This window comes from Ptychodera flava, chromosome 17 (genome assembly GCF_041260155.1).
Source record: "Ptychodera flava strain L36383 chromosome 17, AS_Pfla_20210202, whole genome shotgun sequence".
In the NCBI taxonomy this organism is placed as follows: domain Eukaryota; kingdom Metazoa; phylum Hemichordata; class Enteropneusta; family Ptychoderidae; genus Ptychodera; species Ptychodera flava.
The window spans coordinates 15580079-15601730 of NC_091944.1; the positions used below are offsets into that span (position 1 = coordinate 15580079).

The window sequence follows — 21652 nt, forward strand, 5'->3', positions numbered from 1 at the left end:
CTCTTTCCGAGCCGTGCCAGAGCTTCAGTGTTCATCGAAGTAACATAAGCTTAAATTTGCAAATTCTAGTATACTGTCAAAATTTTTGCAAACCGGACCTTCTATTGCCGTAAAGTAATACTAGTAAAATATCGCCTGACAAATTTGGAAATGAAGAAATGATGTCAGAATCATACTTGTATTTTGTAAGCATCTGTGCATCAAAATTATTATCTTGTTTCTTTTTTTGAAGGCAGGTTGTACGTTTCGCGTGGAAAGGAAACTTCAAAGGAACCTGCTTTTCCGTTGGAAAAAAGAAAGATTCTTATTTCTGTCCTGTGAGGGCGTGGTGCACTTTCAACAAAGTGTTTTGAACTCTGACCTGAACCCTGAAGCTGATACGGTGCCATCTCTTTGGGATCTGTCATCATGTCATCGTGTCCGTTCAAAGTACAGAGATAAACGATGCCAATGTTCGACTGCGTCGTACCTTGTTCGACGATCTACAACCCCAAACTTATGTTACAGACATAGTCTCAACCGAGGAGCTCGCAGGAAGAACGATGGAATGGTTTAGCCTACTAGAACACATCGTGTTCACCGTGATCGTAGCCGGGCTGGTTGGAATTTGGCTCAACGAAGGATGGCACGGTATCGCCAGGTCGACAGTGGTGTTTTTGAAGACCCTTCCCGGTATTCAGCAACTCATCGGCGTAGCGGTTAAGAGCGAGGTCGATAGTTTTGTGAAGAGTCTACGAGAGGAAGGCAAAACTCCCAAGGAAAAGGCCAAGAAACGAAAACCAATGGTGACACTGCCAAAGAAAGGTATGTGCAATCAATGAATCGTTTTCCCTTTTCAAATTTGTTTTCTGATTCATGATAATGGAAAACTCGTCTGTTAGAAGTAGCAATACAAAGTTGTAGGCTTCAGGTATATCCGGCAAGGAAGTTTGTCCTTTGATCGGACCCCTCCGATATTACACTCTGAACTCTTGGGTTCACGCTGGCGATGATACTAGCTTCTAGTACGTCAGACCATGGAGGTACCTCTTCCTACATCCATGGTCAGACAGGTCGGCCCTTGAAACGGTTGACCTTTTGTCAAGGTCAAACTCGTACAACCTTCACCTCGACCGTTCTTGCTTGAGGATATAGTCCAAGATCTTAATGCTTTTAAGCTCTTCTCAATCACACCTGTCAATCATTTTTTTCAATCAACTTCAGGAATTCCTTCCGATGAGCTCCGCAAAGAGATGGCCGTAGCAAAGCGGTGTGAGCAGGATTCCCATTCGGGCAAGATATTTGCCATGGTCTACACCATGGAGGACGATAACTTTGAACTCCAGGAGGAGGTCTTCGACATGTTCTCAGACAAAACTATCCTCAACGACGTTGACCACGACACTCTGTTGAAAGAATTTCATCACGCATTCATGCATGAGAATGCATTGAATCCAATGTTTTATCCGAGCCTGAGGTGAGTGGGTTGTTCATCCTGGTTATTGCAATTGTGTTCTTTAAAGAGGAACCCAGTTTGTAGTTTTTTGAAAAATAAGAATGTATAGAAATCCAGTTGTTGCCACAGCCCCCTATCACCCGTTATTCCTGTGCAATGGTATGACCTTTCTGAAGAGAATGATTTGGATGAATGAAATTGGAGTTGGAGGAACCATATTCAGATCAGATTGTCTTTTTCTATAGGCAACTAAAATGCATTTTTCTCTTTTACTTCTTCTTATCAAGTTCTCTAGGTCCTTTCATTTTATACTGCTCTCATCTGCTTCAAAATATGCAGTAAAAAAATATGAATGCTAATTTATTACAGTTATTGTTCTGTATATGAACATTGATCTTCCATAACATGTAAACAGGGTATATTTAAGTCTAGGACCACAGTTGAATCACAATTTGAAAGGTGCAAAGATCTGTCTGGATCCTATTACGTATACCAGGGGTGCAGCCAGCACTACATTGATTTGTCAGCCATGACAAATATTATTTAGAATTTAATGTTTTTATGACCCAAACCTTAACTGTGTCTGTGTGTACTTGTAGCTACCCCTTCAGTATCTTGGTGTAGACAAAGAAAACAGTCTGTTGCTAAGTAACTAAGCTGATAACAAGTTGTTCAGTAAGGGTGAACAAGCGGTTTAGTCAGGGCTGTGAAGATAGTCTGTCAGGAAAGAAGTACCTGAGTTTGACTTTTGCAACCTGCATCCATTAATATTCTTGTTTAACTTGAGATTAAGATGTGAAAGATATGTGATAAAACGCTTTAATGCTTCCATGGAAGAGAACAGTCAGGTGACGAGTGAATGTCAGAAAACTTTGTCCTTTTCCTGGGAGAAGAGGCAATGACCTGGCTGTGTTTTGGCACTCTTTGGGCCCAAAATTAAAAGTGTTGCCGGAGCACATGAATCATCCAAAGTGGCCGAATCTTTCCATTTTTTCTCTTGAAATTCAAAGAAATAAACTGTCTTTGCAGATTTAGCTCATATTCAGTCATATTATAAAGCTCTATGAGTTTGCTGTTTTTGTGTGCATCAAGATGGAGTACAAAAGCGAAGAGATGTGTTCATGACAAGAAATAAATATGCTGTAACATTAATGAAATGTTTGTGCACAACAGTCACTTTAACACACTTTGGGTAAGATCAATATGGTTGCTTACTCAAAAGAACATTCCAACTCTGAGTACTATACCTGGTTAAGAAAAAGGAACCAGTATAACAAACATTAAACAACATTTAAATTGAGATATGTCAATACAAAAGCATTGATGCCGGCCATAGTTATGAAATATATGCTCTATTGTTGATGAATTTTTGCTAGTTTGATTTACGGAGATTTGTTTATTTTCAGACGTTTTGAGACGGAGGTTGTCAGTATGGGTGCTGCAATGCTGCATGGTGATGAGAATGCCACAGGATCCCTGACATCTGGCGGAACTGAAAGCATCCTAATGGCAATCAAAACCTACAGAGACAGAGCTCGAAAACTACACCCTGGGATCAAAGATCCAGAAATGGTATAAAATATAATTTGTGCATTCAGCAAGACATGTTTCTGATTTTGTGTTTCCAGAGTAAAAATCTTAAATTTTACTTTTTGTGACATTCCGCCCCTATTTATTTACTAGCTTAATCAACTCTTTTCGTCATTTTATTGTATACCATTCAGCCTGCAACTATGAGGCTTGAGTTGACAAGACTTAAGAACAGCGCCCTCAGTGTCAGAAATGAATAAAAAAACGTCAATAACTAGGAATGCTTCATGCATCTACAAAAGCATTAAAGTAGTGCACACGGTGGATGTGTAAAGTTTTCTTTTGATTTTTCCAGGTTGCTCCGATCACAATTCACCCAGCCTTTGAGAAGGCCGCGCATTATTTCAACGTGAAAATGGTTCATGTACCCGTTGGTAAGGACTGCAAGCCAGATATGGCAAAGTATGAAAAAGTTAGTATTCAACTGAATAATTCATCTGAGCAAAAGACTTTCATTCTGACTCTGACAACATGCCAGCTATTTGTTGAACTTGGATCGCAATATGTTTTCAGCCAGCACAGAAGCCATCTTCTCACAACAAATCTGATAACTACACATCTGTCCATTCCTAATCACCTTTACTTGTAAATAGTAAATCGTGCATGAAAATTGCAAAGCCGGGTCAAAGTAGTGGGTCAAAAACATGCTCAATGTTTCTCAACAAGGGGATTTTTAGGGTTTGGCCACCTATCTTTTTTTTTGAGCATTTTATTCATATGTTAATAACAATATAAAAGAATGTATTTACACAACAAAAGCATATGCAAATTACACATTGTTATGTAAATTGGCCATCCCTCTCATTTTCCAAGCTAATGGATACCACTGTGTGAATTGTTCTTACAATAAGAAGTGTTTTCATGTGAATTTATCTATTCAAAGGTTGTCAGTGGTTCTTAGAATTTAAAACTCAATTTTCAACACCATGGATGCAAGTCCCATAAACTGTGTAATCAAGCCAAATAAGTGGTAGGAGGATACAAAAAACGTGTTGTTTACAAACAGAACAAAATTTGTGCAAACATCTACAAGTACTAGGGGTTTGAAAGGCAGTTAATGTCTGATGCGCCTCTTTTCTTCATTTTGTCTTTCAAGGCAATTACTGCAAACACAATTCTGCTGCTTGGATCAGCCCCTCATTACTGTCATGGGGTCGTTGACCCCATTGAAGAGATCTCCGACCTGGCTCTGAAGAGAGGGCTACCTGTCCATGTAGATGCGTGTTTTGGCGGTTTCATGTTACCATGGTGAGTTTTGTCACTGTCTGTCACAATCTTTAGGGCAATTCACACACATCAATGATAAGGTGAGTTAAAAGGTTAACGAGCTCATTAGAGAGATGTAGCCGTAAGAAAGCGAACAACACGCAATCAAGCTGTGTATTGTGTCACTTAGATGTCTTGAGAAAACTGTCAGAGTTTCTCTCAGCCTGGCAATCGCACAAATTGCAGACCGTTGTGCTCATTGACAGCGTAACTGCAAACATTGTGCACCAAAATGTCAACATACTTGTTAATGGCGAGTTGGTAAACTTAAAATGTTTTTGAATTCTGTGTTTTGATAAATTCAAATGTATTCCAACTTACAGATAACAACATAAAACATGCAATTTCTGCCGTTAGTACCCTGTTGCAAATGTTTCCATACAAAAATTTGGACATGTTGATTATTCCTGACAGCAGCAGTTTACAGAAAAAACCTTACAATGTCAATAGAACTATAAGTTTAACATCTATTCCTCAACTTTACTGCCTCAATAACAGAACAAAGTGATTTGCTGCAATTAAAGGGACAAAGTTTGCCATTTTTCATGAATTTTGTTTGATATGAGACACTGTTTATATTGTTTGACATGTTGAAAGATACTGAATGAATGGGTGACCATGCACATATTCGGCCCCCGTTTTAGACACGATACATGAAACCAACATGAGAAAGAATAAATGGTCATGACCATTTATTCTTTTTTGTGATGGTTTCATTTAATTTGTATAAAAACCATGGTCGAATATATGCATGGTCACCCTTTCATTCAGTAGCTTTCAACATGTCAAACAATATAAACAGTGTCTCGTATCAAATGATATTCATGAAAAGTGGCCGGCTTTGTCCCTTTCACTTGTCAAATGAGGCACTAAATCTGATTTAAAGGGCACAGTTTGCAGTTTTCATTGATCATCCAGAAAAACAATAACCGTCTTCATTCCTAAAGGGTGGAAAAGCTTGGCTACCCCGTTCCAAAGTTTGATTTCCGTGTTCCCGGAGTCATGTCCCTCTCTGCCGACATTCATAAATATGGATACGGAGCTAAGGTATGAAGCTACAAATGGACTCTTAAGGTGTTATAGTTACTGATGGAAAAAAACGTGTGATATAATTGAGGTCTTTATCCAAACTTTGATTTTTGTGCATTAAGTGAAATGGAAAGGCAGGAATCAGTTTAGCTACCAGGATATACAATATGCAACAATATAATCGAAAATTGAAGAACTTCATGATGTGAACATGAGAAAAGTAGAACAAAAAGTAGAACAAAATTGCATGTTTGTGTTTGAAAGGTTGTAGATTGTGATATAAGTCATATGGATGCTTTACCATTTCACCAGGAAATTTTGGTCCATTCCCTTTGTTTTTAATGGTGTTGCTGGACCTTCCCATTTTAAAATAGGGGTGAAAGAGTCACAAAGCAAAGTAATCAGTGTCAACAGATACTATGAGAAAAGATTCAGGGTTCTTTTTCTGTGCATCAATGGAAATGAGTCTTTTCCTTCATTCAATGCAATGAAAACAACATCCTAACTTTCTCTGAATGTCTTGTCTCCGCAGGGGGCAAGTATCGTTGTGTATCGAAATCCTGAAATTCGAAAGTATCAGATATTTGCATATGCTGGTTGGCCAGGGGGACTGTTTGGTTCGCCCTCTATGGCAGGCACTAGACCAGGTTTGTATTGATTTCAAGACAATTTTTCCTTGAACTTCAAGTTCACAGAAAATATGCTCCTGGAGGTGCAAATCCTTTCTATATTGTTTTGATCATTTCAAGACTCTAATCGAGATTTGATTGAAATAATAAGCAGAGGAAATATGTTTAGATCAGATACACGAAGATTTGTCATTCTTTAAATGGAAAATACAAGTTTTTCTGAAATTCAGTCGATTGTGCTCTGTGTATCTGTGATATCATGGTCACAAAGAAACGCCCATAATAAGATGACATAAATATGCAGTGATTAAGCAATAAAGCACACCCAACGACGGTATACCACGAGATTTTGACCAGTTCACGACATATATGCATGAGCGATAGCGAGTGCATATATGAAGTGAGCTGGTCAAAACCGAGTGGTATACCGTTGCTGGGTGTGATTTATTGCTATTATTTCATGACAGTGTATTGAAATTCAGGCTCGGAACGTGGAAAAAGGATTTGTGCTCAAGCCGAGACCTTACATGTGTGCCAGCCTTTGTATATCACGAATATACCATGGTTTTTTTTCATGTCTCAACCAATCAGATTGCTGTATTTGCACCATCAATATACTGGTATGATATAATATGTATAAGATATTATTGCTGGAGTATTCCATTGTATTTCACAGATCAATGTAATTAAAATCACATTTCATACTGGTACAATGTTTCATTCCTGCTCCTACACTCTATATGTTAGCATATAAAGTGTTTAATAATGATTGACTGTTACTTTGCTGTTTGTAATCTTTGCCTGAGCTCATTTGAATCTGTCAGTATCACAAAAACTCTAATCATTGACAATTGTATCTGCCCTTGACTGGTACCAGTAATTTAAACTGCATTAAATTAACAATATTCACATTACTGTGTATTTTGATTATTGTGTACCAGGCGGCCATATTGCAGCATCCTGGGCTGCGTTGAAACATCTCGGTGAAGATGGATACATGGAGAAAGCCAAGATGCTGATGGCAACAACAGAGAAGTTGAAAAATGGGATCAAGAAAATACCGGTAAAAATGTTTACTCAAGGAAGAAAATAATGGAAACAGACTGGATTAGAGTCACAGGGAAATAATACTTTATGTACGCGGCAGTGTACTTTTGTGTAACAATGAAGTTATTATGTGAGATTTGAGGAAATCTGTTGGTGCGACATTAATGCCCCAAATGATTACTTCCAGACTAGTTGATTTGAAATGTTCAGACTTTTTCATTAGGATTCCAGCTGTCTGTCACCGTACAGACCTGTCACTGTTGTTTCAATGGGTGCAATCCAGACATTACAGGAAAGCTCCATTAATTTAGGAATACTTAGGAATACCCGACTTCCCTAGGGGATCAATTTCACAGACCTGCCTTTCCTACAATGGCACTACAATGGCACCAGCTGGATTAGATAAACATAACAATGGAACATTCACACCTTGGGGATTAAAAGTCTTCTGTTTGTCACCCGAGTTGCTCAGGCAAGGACTCGGGTTTCAGGTACCCAGCAAGTTAATGCAGCCTTCCCCTAATGATTAAAATGTCCCACTATGACTGCTACAGTGTCTCTATGGGAAACAGACGCTGCAGATGCTATTGTGGCACAAACAAATACATGTTGATAAATAGGTGCATGAGAATACACATGGAATTCTATCTACATCAGCATTGTGTTCAATTTGAATTCTGGCTTGTTCCATTGAATGATTAAAAATTAAAGCAAGACTGCTAGATTAAGGTAGCATGTGCCACGGGGACAGACATTCTGACTGTCTACTTTTTGCAATTCTTTTCTGATCTACCACTTGTGGGGGTTCATTTTACAGTTCTTGGAGTGAGAAAAAGTTTCACTGTCTTAGTTTTTTGAAAATCAAAAATTTTATTTCATCCCATAGTGTCAACACAGGGATGGCGGCCATTTTGAATTTCAAATATCAGTAAATTTTAGGTAATTTTTGTTTTGCTGGAACTAAAATTTGCATGGTAACCCCTATATTATATTCATGATTTTGGAAGAGAATGGTTAGAAGTATTCTTCAAGAAAATTTAAGCAAAAATTTAAGTCTTTCAATTTCGAGGTGCATTGTACCTTAAGTTGCAGGATCGACTGAAAATATTCTTGATACTGGTCCTAGGAATTGTCATTTCATTCTAGCTTTGTGTAGATTTTCTAATGCCTTTGAAAGTAACAAATGCCCAGTAGGAGCATTTATTTGAAAGAAAGATTTAACCTTAAAGGAAAGATTCAATTCACAAATTATTTTTGATTTCTTCGCATGCAGGGTTTGTGTATCCTAGGTGACCCGGTCATGACATGTTTTGCTGTCGGTGCTTCCGATTCGTCAGTAGACATGCTGGCTGTAGCTGATGCTATGGAAGACAAAGGTATGAAACCTTGCCTTATCTCACCCCTACTGTGTGCAAAGTTCCATGAAAATGATAATGGTAGATTCAGATGGTACTAATGATGTGCAGTTCAGACCCTGTGAGTGTGAGAAAAGACGGACATGCCGCTACTGTTGATTACACATATCCTGAAATGCTCATCTCTGAATCCTATGTTTTTGTTGCACAGATGCTTGACTTTGCTCATCACAGCAGATGCTGTTACAATGTCATATTCTCTATTTTATTCATCAATCTGATGAATCAAATGTCAACAATGACAGATCTAACAGTGATTTAAAGGTATACAGTCACCTGTAATCTAAATATGCCCATATATGGTCAAAGGGGCGTTCCTTGGTATTCAAAATGCCCATGTGAGGGCGCTATTTTTAAAAAGCGGCCACCCGCTTAAAATCTGTGATTGGTTAGATTTTCTCTTTCCATGGTAACTGTGGCAAAATTTGAACAGGTGACAGTATACACATATTGACTGGCCATGAGGGCAACAGCATACGTCTGTACCCCGAGGGACTGTGAGTCACCCCCAAAAACAGACTGTTTCCCGAGGCCGTAGGCCGAGGGAAACAGTCTGTTTTTGGGGGTGACTCACAGGCCCGAGGGGTTAAAGACGTATGCTGTTGCCCTAATGGCCAGTCAATATGTGTTTTGTAACACACCTCATCCGTAGTCATAAATAAGCACGTACCATACACAAAAGTTGTCGCATGATGTAACATGTTGGAGTGGTTCAGCAAGAAAAAGTTTTTGCCGACAGGGTCGCAATACTTCTGCAAAACGTTCAATGCACCTTTGATTATCGTCTTCGTTCGTTTCGAGTCCTTGTTTGAAACCAGAGCATTCAGTTCTTCTTCAGAAAGTAGGATAAACCGAGAAATTCTCGACTATCGTTTCGCTTGTCCGCAGACGGCATCTTGTGTTTACATTCCAGTTCGGGCATGCGCCAATGTTTTTTAGACGTCAGCGGGCATCATTTTTCGGAACTGATGCCTGGCAGGCAACAGTTCCGACAAATGATGCCTGATGACGTCGTTTACGTGGATCAGCACAAAAAGAACGCATCCCACGTGACTGTCAATTGGCGAATTAGAACACAGACTGCGGATGAGGTGTGTTACAATATACCTTTAAGCATGTAACAGCAAGGTTGCCACAGTGTGTGTGTGTTAACAGCCATTGTCCCTTCCAGCAAGAGTAATGCGAGAGTCAATATTTTTGTAATCCTGGCAGATGATCAATCAATCATGTTAGATGCTCATTTGCATAAAATTTACATCTCATCAATATGTAGCTCACACCCTGCTCAATGGCAATACTTGAAAGCCATGCCACTAACCTACATTGTTTTTTCAAACCTTTAATTATGTATGGATAGGTGATTTTCAACAGTCTACTCAAATTCTGCAAGGAGACTAAATCAGTTTCTTGTTCCATAAATGTTTATTCCATATTTATTCGAGTACTTTGCTGCAACATTGAAAATATAGTTTGTAGATAGCAAGGGTGGCCAATGACCTAGTACTAGTATGTTCCATGCAGTAGAAAACATGACAAATACATTTTCTGCTGAACCCAAAAGAATTGAAATGATGCGGAAAAAGATAACATTTTCACAGCTCTAAACATAATTAATATTAAATGTTGAATTTTTTTTCAGGTTGGAAAATGGAAAGACAGCAATTTCCAACCAGTATACACTGTTCAATATTGCCTCAGCATGTCGGTGTTGAAGATCAGCTTATATCTGATTTCAAGGAAGCTGCTGCAAAAGTCAAGGTCAGGGAAGCAATCCGGTCTTGATTACATCTGATTTAGGAAGAGCTTTGTGTGGATAATGCTGCTGAAAAATGCAGTGCTATCAAAAGTCAAAATATCAAGATGTTATTGTGTAGGACTTTATGTATGTGATTTGTCAAAATCTTTGGAAATATACAAAAATCTGATTCACCATGTTGTCAATTTACCATGCAGATTTCTTCTATTTTCTAAAGAATCTGTTTAATTTTATTTCATTCTGGCATTTTCGTGTTTAGTCTGTCAGTCAACAAATGGTCAGTCTATCACGTGACCATTATATCAATAAAAAATATATGGTTTTATTGCAACGAATCAAAATAACAGAGAAATAGAGGTATCTACACAAAACAAGAGGGAAATTCTGTACTTGATCATTTTCATAAGCTCCAGGTAACTTTTCTTTTGAACTTTTGCCATAGCTTGGTATTGGAAGAGTATTTGTGTTTCTGTTTATCTTTCAGAGTGGTGAAGTCAAGAGTAAACCAGGTGCATCTGCGATGTACGGTATGCTGGCCAACATTCCGGACAAGGCATTAGTGAATGATGTCATCGTCGAGTTTTTCAGTGAAATCTACAGAAATTAAAACAAAATGCTGCAGTTGCTTTTCAATTGGTCATCTTAAATTTTCTGGCCAATGTGCTGGGCTCTGAATGGTCTTATGTCATTGGCTATATCATCAGTGTACCTGTTGAACATGTTTTCTGATTGGTTGAGCCTATCAAATTGACCAATCAGAGGCAACTTTGTTAGGTCAGCCCAAAAAATTTATACTTTTAATTTATTCAAATCTGTACAAGACTTTAAGTTTTACTGTAAAAGCATTAATTGTCCCCGAATCTTAATTTCACAGGTATGCTACATGTAGCCAAACAGCTGGTTGTAAAATTTCTAAATGATGAACGCAACATAATGAAGGCTACAGCAGTTCATTTCAGTTTCACAGACATGAAATAATCTACAAAACTTCACTAATCAATGGCATTATTTGAACTAAATCTTAGAGAAAAATTATTGATTTTAATAATATTGTAATTAAGTGTAATAGCTGGGCTCTTTCATCTTTAATTTCTGTTGGCCCAAATTTTTGTCAACTTGTGTTTGTGAATAGGGCAATATTAGATAATGAATTTTATTCATTTCGGCATGTTCCCCTTGGTGATATTGATGCAGTCATATCAGGGCACAGCAGAAATGTTACCAGGGTTCATAAACCCATCAGTACATGTTGCTAATCTTCACTAATACCCAAATAATCCTTACTCAGCCAACAATTTGCCGCTTATCTACTGGCTATGTGCATTAGTCAAACTGGTGTATTGGCAAAATAGGGATGGATTTAAGAGGTGCTACATAATGTACCAAATGTTTTTGTTTGTTGATATGTAGTTGTAATAGACTTAGTTTGTATGAGATGTATTATGGCAGTGTGAAGGTTTAACCCTTTCACCTCAATGGTTTGACCCAGCCACATTGTTTTCAATGTTGAAGTTGGACCGTTGCACTGAGGAAATGGGGCTGAATGCTTTTACCATATTCCTCACAGGCATAGATCAAACTTTGCCGTACAGCAATGATACAGTTGAACTAAAATTTGGCAGTGGAAAGCTCATTGCTGTCAGTTAACATGGCAAGGATCAGTATATCTAAGGATAGGATATCAGGGTTTCTTCAAATTCTTATGCAAATTTGTATGTAAGTCAGTGATATTTCTCAATCGGAGTATAAGGCCTTACAAGTATATAAGATTCGATTTGAAAATGAAACATTTATAATTTAGTGATGCAAGTCTTGTACAAAATATTTCCATCAAGAAATATCTGCTTCTGGATGCTTTTCAAATATATATACAGTTTTGTGACTGATTGACCACAATATGTATATTTTCCATCTTTGATAAACAAATGCAGGGAATATGTAAAAAACTTGTAAACAGGGTTAAAATGTTATCTGTTTAACTCACAATTCTTGAATGAATATTCTTGACAGGATACTGATGAGTGGATGTAATTTTTATCAGTGGTGTCCTTTTTCAATGGTTCAGGGTTCCTAATTTTATCATCATATTCTGATGCATTTTGCTGCTTTTAATAGTACATTTAGGATATTGATTGTACCATAATCTTTTTAATGAATTTAATATCTGTATCGTCAGTGTTTGATAAAAGAGGAGATATTTCTTATCAAAGTTTTTATTATAAATAGATGTTTTGCTGTCTTGCCAGTTCAATGCACTGTTTTTCTGTTTCAGTTTCATCGTTTTATCTTAATAAATCATTTTTTGCAGGGTAATGAATTTTCAATAATCAGAATTTGAGGGGATTTTTGGTGACTGGAATATAGCATACTTTGACTATTATTGGGGTCTGTACCCTCCTGGAAAGTACTTGGAAGTCCTTGAATTTTAGCGCCTCCGGAAAAAGTCCTTGAAAATGAAATTGAGTTGTGGAAAATCCTGGAAAATTGATAATCCACCCACAATTTTCTATGATGAGAAGATGTAATATCATAAAAATGATAATTAAAATGTATAAAATGGTGTATTATAAAAATGATATCTGAAACATGATATTTTAGACCTCAATATTTCAGTGAAGACCATCCTGATGAGAAATGTTGCTTGGTATTGTCATCCTGGTGATAAAACAAGAAATTTATTGCAGGAATTTAGCAACGTATTACATGTACATGTAACTGAAGTGATGTGGCTTTCGCTATACATGTACCTTTGCTGTGTAGTTGTCGCGGTCTTCCTTCCTTGCTTTGAAAGTAAATTTTTTTCCAAAGAACATTTTTAATGAACAAATCACATAGTTTCCAATGAAATGTACAAGTTGCAATAAAAATTGTGACAACTAATTCATCACAGATTTTATATCTTACATAGTTTTTCACATTTTACATGAAAATTTCACATATTTTCCAATGAAATGTACAAGTTGTTGCAATAAAACTTTCGAGAGCCGATTCATCACAGGTTTTATATCTCACATGGTTTTTCACATTTCACATGTAAAACCCTTTCACCACAATGTGTTTGGCCCAATTCCATTGTTATCGATGGTGAGTGTGGACCTGTTTACAGGCATCAGGGGGTGAACGGGTTGATTGTTGTGTCAGAGCGTCCATCTAAGAATTTACTATTCATATTCTCATGAAAAATCTGTCTTCAATTTCACGGCCAAATATCGACTGTTGGCATCAAGTAAGATGTATCAAACGTAGCGTCAATGATACTTGGCTAACATTTGATTCGATGTGGCAGGCCAGAGTGAGTATACTTAACTAAATTTACCCATGCATACCAAGTTTAAAAGCAATCTGATGAGGGAGGGCTACCTTTCAGTAAGACATAGACTGTGAAAGACTGTGTCTGCAATATTTTTTACCAAATATTTATTGCAACAAAATACAATCAACAGATCCTTGTTTTACATTTAATAAAAGAAAAAAAAAGAACAACAAACAAACTGAAGCATACATGTGGTTACTATAATTGCAACAGAGACCAAAATATTTAATATAAATAGCTGTCCAACTCGGTTCAAAGACAGGAAACACCGCTGAGCTGGTAGTTATAGCCAGACCAAAATTACAAAGTACGAAACTGACACCACAAATTTACAATCGTGTAAGTAAGCAGTTCTGAAGATAATTTACGTAGAAGCCAGTGTGATTGCCAGTTCCACATGTCTTGAACAAAAAGTGGCACTCACTGAAATCAAAATGATTCGAAGCTGTAAGCACCATGGAAGGAAATCCATCAAATTATGATAAACAGGTAGTGGGTAGACTTCTGATTGGCTACTACGATGCTCACAAAACATCTTACCATGTGAGCAACCAATCAAAACCAATTATTCCAGTTCACTTTTTTTACAATAACGTAACCATTTTTCTGGGTTTATCTGGTAGTAATACACCAATCTCGTGAATATGCAAATAAAAATGACATAGTCTGATCTTTTCTGATACTCCAAAGTAACCACACTAATATGCTATATATACAAAATACATACCCACTGCGTGAGTTGAAAGCTCTCCGGGAAATTTCAGTGTCCACGTAATATCAAAATTTGTTTTTTCGACATTTTGTAAAAATACAACTTGCTAGGCAATATAATTTTCAAAATTCTTAAATTGACATTGCTGCTACTCTGGGCTTCAAACTATTCAACTTATACCGGAATTTTTATCCTTCTAAAATTTTTTTAACCCATACTAACTAAACCAAAGGCTCGTCAAGCTCCACAACTGATGATACAGTTACTATCTTGTAATGGTCTCTGCAATGCTAGCAAAAAACTGTGCATTCATTTACACTGAAAAGTAAACATTTGAAATATACATTAAGAGCAATTTGTACACAACTTTAAAAAGTTGTGCCTATTTTTTTGTAAAGCAATGTTTGTGTCAAAAAAAAAAATGAATATGATAGTGCTGTTACATAGGAGAGTTATACCTTTAGATAAAAAAGGTATTAAAGGGAACTTTGCAGGGTTCGTCACAAGGTAGGAAGTGGATGCCTGCAAGACTTCACAAGTTAAATTAATTCATTCCCAGAAATAAAGTCATTACTGTCAGTGCATTGGATATGTAAATTTCTTTCAATATATTGACCAATCGTTCTTGGGCAACAAGTCATGTGATTTGGAACCACACACTCATTGGCTGGGATAGAAATATTCACCACCCTATATATGGTAATGTATTGCTCATAAAAAACGGAAAGCTGCAAACAGATTAATCTTCTGTGAACAGCTAATAGAGGACGTATCCTACACAGAGTCACATACTGTGACAAGTCTTCTCTTCTACATTAACTTAGTCAAAACCAGATATGGAAACAAACTCTACATGAAGGAAAATAATACTCAACTGATGTAAATGGTAACTGTATGAATCTCACTCTGCTTGGCTCAGTCTCCACACACAAAATTCTAGTCCGTTCTACCTAAAAGCATTGATGAGTTGGAGCTAACGAAAAAATCAATATTTTGGCCAATTGTTAGATAACTCACTCCTCCCCTACAAGGTCAAGGTCACACTGAAGCAAGTCTTCACATTCCACGCTGCACAGAATGCAGTTTCAAAAGCCAAACTCTGGGATACCAACCACGCACTGAATCACACATTTACAGGACTGATTGAGGAAAACTTACAAATTATAAAATACAAATTGGAAAAGTGCAAAGATTATGTCACACTGAAGTGACAATAAACACATACCTCACGTGATGTGTTACCTATTATCGTCAGTGAATACATACATAAATTCATACAATGTACATGTATTTAACGGTAGTATCATACACAGCAGATAGCAAATGTACAATCTGTTGCTCAATGTTTCGTAGTGTTCCATGTTCACGTAAAATACTTCAAATTGATAATTATCATAATTTCAAACATTAGCTGAGGAAATGGGGAGTGATATCTTCTGCATTGATAGGATTCTTCTATTTTTCTTAAAGGTGTATGAGACAGCAGATACAAAGACTACTGCAGTCAAATGTCATTGTGAGAAGAATTATGCAAGCTTATGAATTAACTATGAGAATTTCTGAAGATTTAGAATATAGGCAACCATGGTATAAAGCACTAGCCTTCTACGGTTTCCTGGTTTATATTCGTTGGCAAAGATTGAGGTAGAACGCGCCTTGGGGACAGATCTTTGGACTCTCAATTTTCTACAATCTTTCTGATCTACCACTTGTGGGGGCTCACTTTAAAGAAAAACTTTCACAGTCTTAGTTTGTCGAAAATCTAAAATTTATTTTTCCCTCATAGAGTTAACACAGGAATAGCGGCCACTTTGAATTTAAAATATTGCAAAATGTTGGGTAATTTGTTTCGCCAGTTCCAAACTTCGCATGGTGACCCCTTGATTTTTATTGTTGATTTGGTAAGAGAATGGTTGAAAATTTCATTTTTGAATTTTGATCAAAAGTTTTAAATCTTTCACTTTTGAGACGCGTACTACCTTAAGGTAGAATGTGCCTTGGCGATATTGCCACTCTCAAACTTTTCCAATTATTTTCTGATCAACTACTTGTTAGGGCTCATTTCAAAAGCTCTTGGTGTGAGAAAAATTTCTAGTCTTATTTTGAAATCGAAAATTTTATTTTTTCTCCATAGAGTTAGCACAGTGATGGCGGCCATTTTGAATTTCAAATATCCGTTAATCTTGTTTCTCTAGTACCAAAACTTGCACGGTCACTCTCGATTTTAATTCTTTATTTTGAAAGAGAATGGTTGAAAGTTTCACTCAGGAAAGATTGAGCAAAAGTTTAACCCTTTCACCACCATGGTTTGGTCCAAACCCATCGTTATCAATGGTAAGTGTGGACCTGTATACAGGGAATTGGGGGTGAAAAGGTTAAGTCTTTCACTTTCGAGGCACATACTACCTTAACATAATAATGTGCAGTAAGAAATGATTTTTTTAACGTATATGCTCAGTCTTTGTTAAAGCTTCATTGGCTCTCACTATATTTTCCAGTACTTTTGTTCGATCCGTGAAATACAATTTCTTGTTCTTTATCCGAAATTTTGCCAAAATGTTTAGCAGCCTGTCAGGACTACGGTATTTGTATGCTTGTACTGTCCAATGCTGTTCTTGATAACTGAATTTCTGGATGGACAAGAGTTGATTTGTAGACAAAAACACTGCACACTGTAGACAGTGCATTGTCTTGGCAACGCTAATGCTTTGTATTTCACCGGTCGGAATAACAAAGTGTATTTGTCTGCAGGAACAATAATGGTGATAAAATATCAAAATTTGCAGCTAATATCTCTCTTGAGGAAACACTGATCAGTCCTTCTCTTTCATAATTGCGAATAAAAATTTGGGGAAGCTGTAGACTTTGGCCCAAGTCTGTGGGCGTATTAATATCAAATAAAATAGATCAAATGAATGGACTTCAGCAGACTGTCACGTTGATAACATGATTGTGAAAATTGACGCACTATACTTTGGCAGACTGTTGCGTAGATGATGGGTAAATGCGAAACCCACATGCTTGGTCAGCTGGTGACTACCACATACCGTACATCTGAGTAAAAGCAAGTACATAACTGGAGGGCTGGCATAGCAGTGCAAAGTATGGATCAGAAAAAAAAATGAGGCCAGAGGTATTAAGTTTGGTTTTGTGTCCACTCACAGTTCTGACAGGTAGGTGGATAAGTGGTTAAAAACCACACACAAAGTGTTTGACACAGAATTGAAGTGCCATTATTTGACAGCTTTCACATACAGCCTGTTCATTCCCGCAACTATTATGCTTCTAAAGGACACAATTTTCTTTACCGCATGGTTCAAAATGACTGCTGTGTGGAAGGATTTTGCTGTGATGTTTCAGTCATGGCTTTGCAACAGAATTTTGTCAACACTGGAACATTCTGCGAGAAAAGTAGGTTTTTCCCTGAAAAACTGAAAACCTATGTGTGTAGACACCAAACAAGGATTGACTTACTCTGACCTCGTGTATTCAATACTTGAAAATCAAAATGGCCGACATTCTCCATGTTGAGTCAATGGGAAAATATCAAAATAATTTGACTTTCACAAAAACATGACTGCAAGTATATAGTTCTCTGTACAGGTTCCCAAAGGTGTCCAAACAGTGTAAACAGGCAAGGAATTTGTTAGGTTTCATAATCTGTCCCCAAGAGACATACTTGCATTTTACCAATATAGCAACGCTTCATGTAGGGAGAACTGACAAACAAGTCCAGACTGCAGAGCTGAATCTGATATGCAATGATTCCATAAACTGAGCGTCTGTATTCAAGGTTGACAAATTGAAAACAATATCTGTAACTCTAAAAGCTGAATATTAAATAAGTCTTTCAGTGATTTTAAAAGTTCAATATTATAACTACCTGGTATTAATCTTGGTGATCTGAAAAATAACTTTTATCGTTTGCATACAGTTGATATGATAGATCAAATCTGTTTACTGTAAAAAAAACTGCAAGTTTGGAGTTCTCGGGCATGGCACTAGAAGTGAAGCCAGTGCTGGCAGAACATGGAATTAATGCCAAATACAAGAAATGACATGTCCATTTACAAAGCAATGTGTTTTCCTATTACACATAAGTGAAAAATAAAATTTTCAAACATAAGAGCGGTAATTGTTGGTTAATCAGTGACAGGTGAATTCAAAGGTTAGAGAAATGTGCAACTAGATCTGAAGTTTTATCAAACAGAAAACCAAACTGGTCATTGATTCAGAGTACATGTGATTTTCAAAACACATACATGTAACATATATGCGAATTTTATAACGCCTACATTGTAAGGTGTATATGGGAATTTTATAATTATGCAACTTATGAATTATAATTTGACAAATTTTTTCCCCCATAAATGTTGATAAAACCTGTGAAGAGCTGATAATTTTTTCCCCCTATAAATCAAGTATGGAAGTATGTAAGCATCTTTTTGTTGCAGCTTGGAGACTATTAGTTGTAGCACTTGGGTCAGTGGACTAGAAGAGAAAGGGGAGTTTTTAAAGTCAAAAATCTTGCCACAAAACAAGAATCGGAATGCATAAAAGCACATGCATGGAAGTGTTCAGAAAGTTTGCAAGCTCTAAAACCTTGGTATATATAGTATATAAGTCAAATTGTTACACTGCGTGACATTTGGAAGTTGAGCTTTGTTTTCATGTAGCCATGGCAACCATTATAACCATGGCAACCAGTGTAACCTCTGCCCCATTCAGCCAGACCTAGGCCAAGTTCAGCCAAGCCATAGACAAAGAGAATATCTTGCAAGCTTCACTGGCATCATGAAGGGCAGTCCTGGCGCATGCATCAAACAGCACACTTCTTTTCAAATGTGAAGAAAAAAGGCAGTCACAGCTTTTTCGCAAGAGAACATTTTCTCAAAAGCAAGGTGTTCACGCTTTTGCTACATTCTATGCAGATTAGTCAATGAGCCCTGGGTTTAAGGGAAGTAAAAGTTTTGATAAATATGGATAGACGATTGTTTAGTTTAACAATATAAAAAAAGTAATGGGGTGAAACATTGCCAGTCAGGAATGTTTGTTTAGCATTATTTGGTGAGAAGTCAACAGGCAGGGGATTGCTGCCTAGAGGACTTTTGCATTGCAGTACAGCGAGGGGGTTAGGTGGGTGCAGGGTAAGGGATCGTACATGTTGCTTGGGGGACTTCATAATTGTTGTTGGAAAAGCTTAAAGGGGCAGTCCTCAATTCCTGGTTCTCAGATCAGTGGTCGTTGACACTGACTGTTTATGAGATTTCAGTCCTTTGTTCTCCTTTGAAAGTTGTGCACAGTTGCTCAATTTGTCTGGAGATAGAGCTGATAAAAAAACCTGCCCCTTTAAAGGTATACAGTTACCTGTAATCTAACTATGCCCATATATGGTCAAAAGGGCGTTCCTTGGTATTCAAAATGCCCCTGTGAGGGCTCTGTTCTTAAAAAGCGGCCACCCGCTTAAAATCTGTGATTGGTTAGATTTTCTCTTTCCATGGTAACTGTGGCAAAATTGGAACAGGTGACAGTATACCTTTAAGCATGAAAGGGAGAAACCATACAGCATAGCTTTGCAGCTCATAGCATTTTGATCACAGGGGCCACAGCAATGCAGCTGGAGGGGCACAGTTATGCAACTTGAGGATTATCGCAGAAAGGGGTGGAGCGGGGGAGATGTTCACTTGCTTTCCGGTGCGTGTCGAACAGTTTTTGGTGAGGCATTGTTGTTTTGTTGCCTGGCACTTTGTGGGTGATCACTTTCTACCTCAGTCAGAGACTGAACAGCTCCACTACCAGTGCTACTGCTGCTGTAACTATGGATGGAAGTGCTATCAAAACTGCCACGTCTTGGTCTCATCTCCTCGCGAACTGGCTCGCTGATTTTAACACTGCTTTTTTTCATAGAGCTGTGTCGCATGGAGCCTTTCGCGAATGACGATTTACCGGCTTGGCTCTTCGTCGAGGCACGTGAGATGTTATCATCAGTGCTGTCCTCCCCGGTGTAGGGGTGAGAGGTCGTTTCTGCGAGACTGCTGTTGCCGCTGCTGTGCCGAGACTTGGTCTTCCTCTCCAGCACATCAACATGAACTTCAACAGGAGCTGGGGCAGAGCTGCCTTGACAGCTAGCACCTGAAATAAAAAAAAGGTGGACAATACTGCATCAATGAGTTGTAAAGACTTCAGTAGGTACTTGTATACCTGTACCATATGTATGAATCAATTGATGTCCACGAGTCTGTACTGATTGTCTGTACGTATAAATGCATGTATGTACATACAGTATGTGTGTGGATGATGTACTGCATGTAGGTACATTTATCTGTAACATATATATGTGTGTATGTATGTACATTAATTTATTTACAGTATGTATGCATGTATGTATGTGTCTGTTTGTGCGTATTTATGTATGTATGTATGTTTCAACACAGGTTTATGCACTGGGGCACACCTGTTTGCATAGAGCAGTTTCAACCATGTGAATCTACAGAAATAAAGCTAAATACTTTCTGGTGCCCAATAAACATTGCGTACTACAATGAAAACAGTTGTGTGAATCCTGCAAGTTACACACTGAAGCACTATTCAGTTAATCTGCAAGTCCATTTTGTCTGTCAGTTTCTGTATGCAAATTTATCAGCGGTGAAGACTCTGAGACGTTGCCACACTCCCTCCTTGCTGATTTCAACTCATCCTAATTAGTATCACTCACTATAATCGATTGCCTGTGTGACTAATGTCTACAGCTCCACATCTCACAGACAGAATTCATCTTATTGCTGTACATGAGCTTCCAGCGTTTATGTTTATGTAAGTAGGAAACAGTGACTCACGAACTGCCAGCAAATAAACCACCCCATGCATTCTAATCTTACTTTCATTTTTCCAGATCCCTGCCACAGTTTCTGCCATAGTTTACCTTGACCCTCCTATTTTTCTGTGTACTCACCAAATTTCCTCTAACTGTAGTCTAAAACAGTAGCTCATCTACGGGTGACACCTGCCTATGATAAGCATACAATTTTGACACAAAAAATCCTACATGTGACTGCAAGCAAACACTGTGCTGACGCATGTCAGATTAAAACTTGACATCACATTGTAAGCTGTCATGATCTATGTCAAGTTATCCACAACCAAAATATCAACCTGCTTTCCTTTGCAGATAACCTCATTACATATTGAGATGTAGGAGCAATATGTGGCTAATGTGATCTTGGTAGCAAGTCAATGAAATCTGATGATGGGCAATGATTTATTTTATACAAGAAAGAATAACCTAAGGCACCTTGACAGATTGATGTCATAATTTGTTACAGAGTGATTTGATCTTACGAGGGAAATTTAGTGAAGAGAGTTAAATTAGCTGAGTCACTCTTTTGACATTTTGTGTGCATGTAAAATTTCAGCACGTTTCATCTCAAAAGACATCAATATTTCATTCCAGATAAATTCCA

The 21652-nt window shown here is 37.6% G+C and overlaps 2 protein-coding genes across 2 annotated transcripts in view; one reads left to right on the top strand and one right to left on the bottom strand.

The window, feature by feature from the left end:
* The first annotated feature begins 346 nt into the window (after nucleotides 1-346).
* Nucleotides 347-13164, top strand: LOC139115587 (sphingosine-1-phosphate lyase-like). Its single transcript, XM_070677830.1, has 11 exons — nucleotides 347-804; nucleotides 1204-1456; nucleotides 2842-3007; nucleotides 3321-3437; nucleotides 4122-4273; nucleotides 5239-5338; nucleotides 5853-5967; nucleotides 6891-7012; nucleotides 8270-8372; nucleotides 10051-10169; nucleotides 10652-13164. Exons 1-11 carry the CDS (start codon nucleotides 543-545, stop codon nucleotides 10772-10774), a joined length of 1632 nt encoding a protein of 543 aa, XP_070533931.1. The 5' UTR covers nucleotides 347-542; the 3' UTR covers nucleotides 10775-13164.
* Nucleotides 13165-13562: 398 nt separating this feature from the next.
* Nucleotides 13563-21652, bottom strand: part of LOC139115586 (E3 ubiquitin-protein ligase RNF19A-like) — a 39335-nt gene continuing 31245 nt past the window's right edge. Inside the window, exon 10 of the mRNA XM_070677829.1 lies at nucleotides 13563-20324. Within this exon, the coding sequence (XP_070533930.1) occupies nucleotides 19873-20324 (452 nt within the window). The 3' untranslated portion in view covers nucleotides 13563-19872. The remainder of the gene's footprint in view (nucleotides 20325-21652) is intronic.

Bases quoted from the DNA above. Each gene is read 5' to 3' on its own strand.
- LOC139115587 (XM_070677830.1), top strand. From the start codon at position 543: ATGGAATGGTTTAGCCTACTAGAACACATCGTGTTCACCGTGATCGTA. The intron at 1,457-2,841 runs GTGAGTGGGTTG...GTTTATTTTCAG, and splicing joins ATGTTTTATCCGAGCCTGAG to ACGTTTTGAGACGGAGGTTG. The intron at 5,339-5,852 runs GTATGAAGCTAC...TTGTCTCCGCAG, and splicing joins AATATGGATACGGAGCTAAG to GGGGCAAGTATCGTTGTGTA.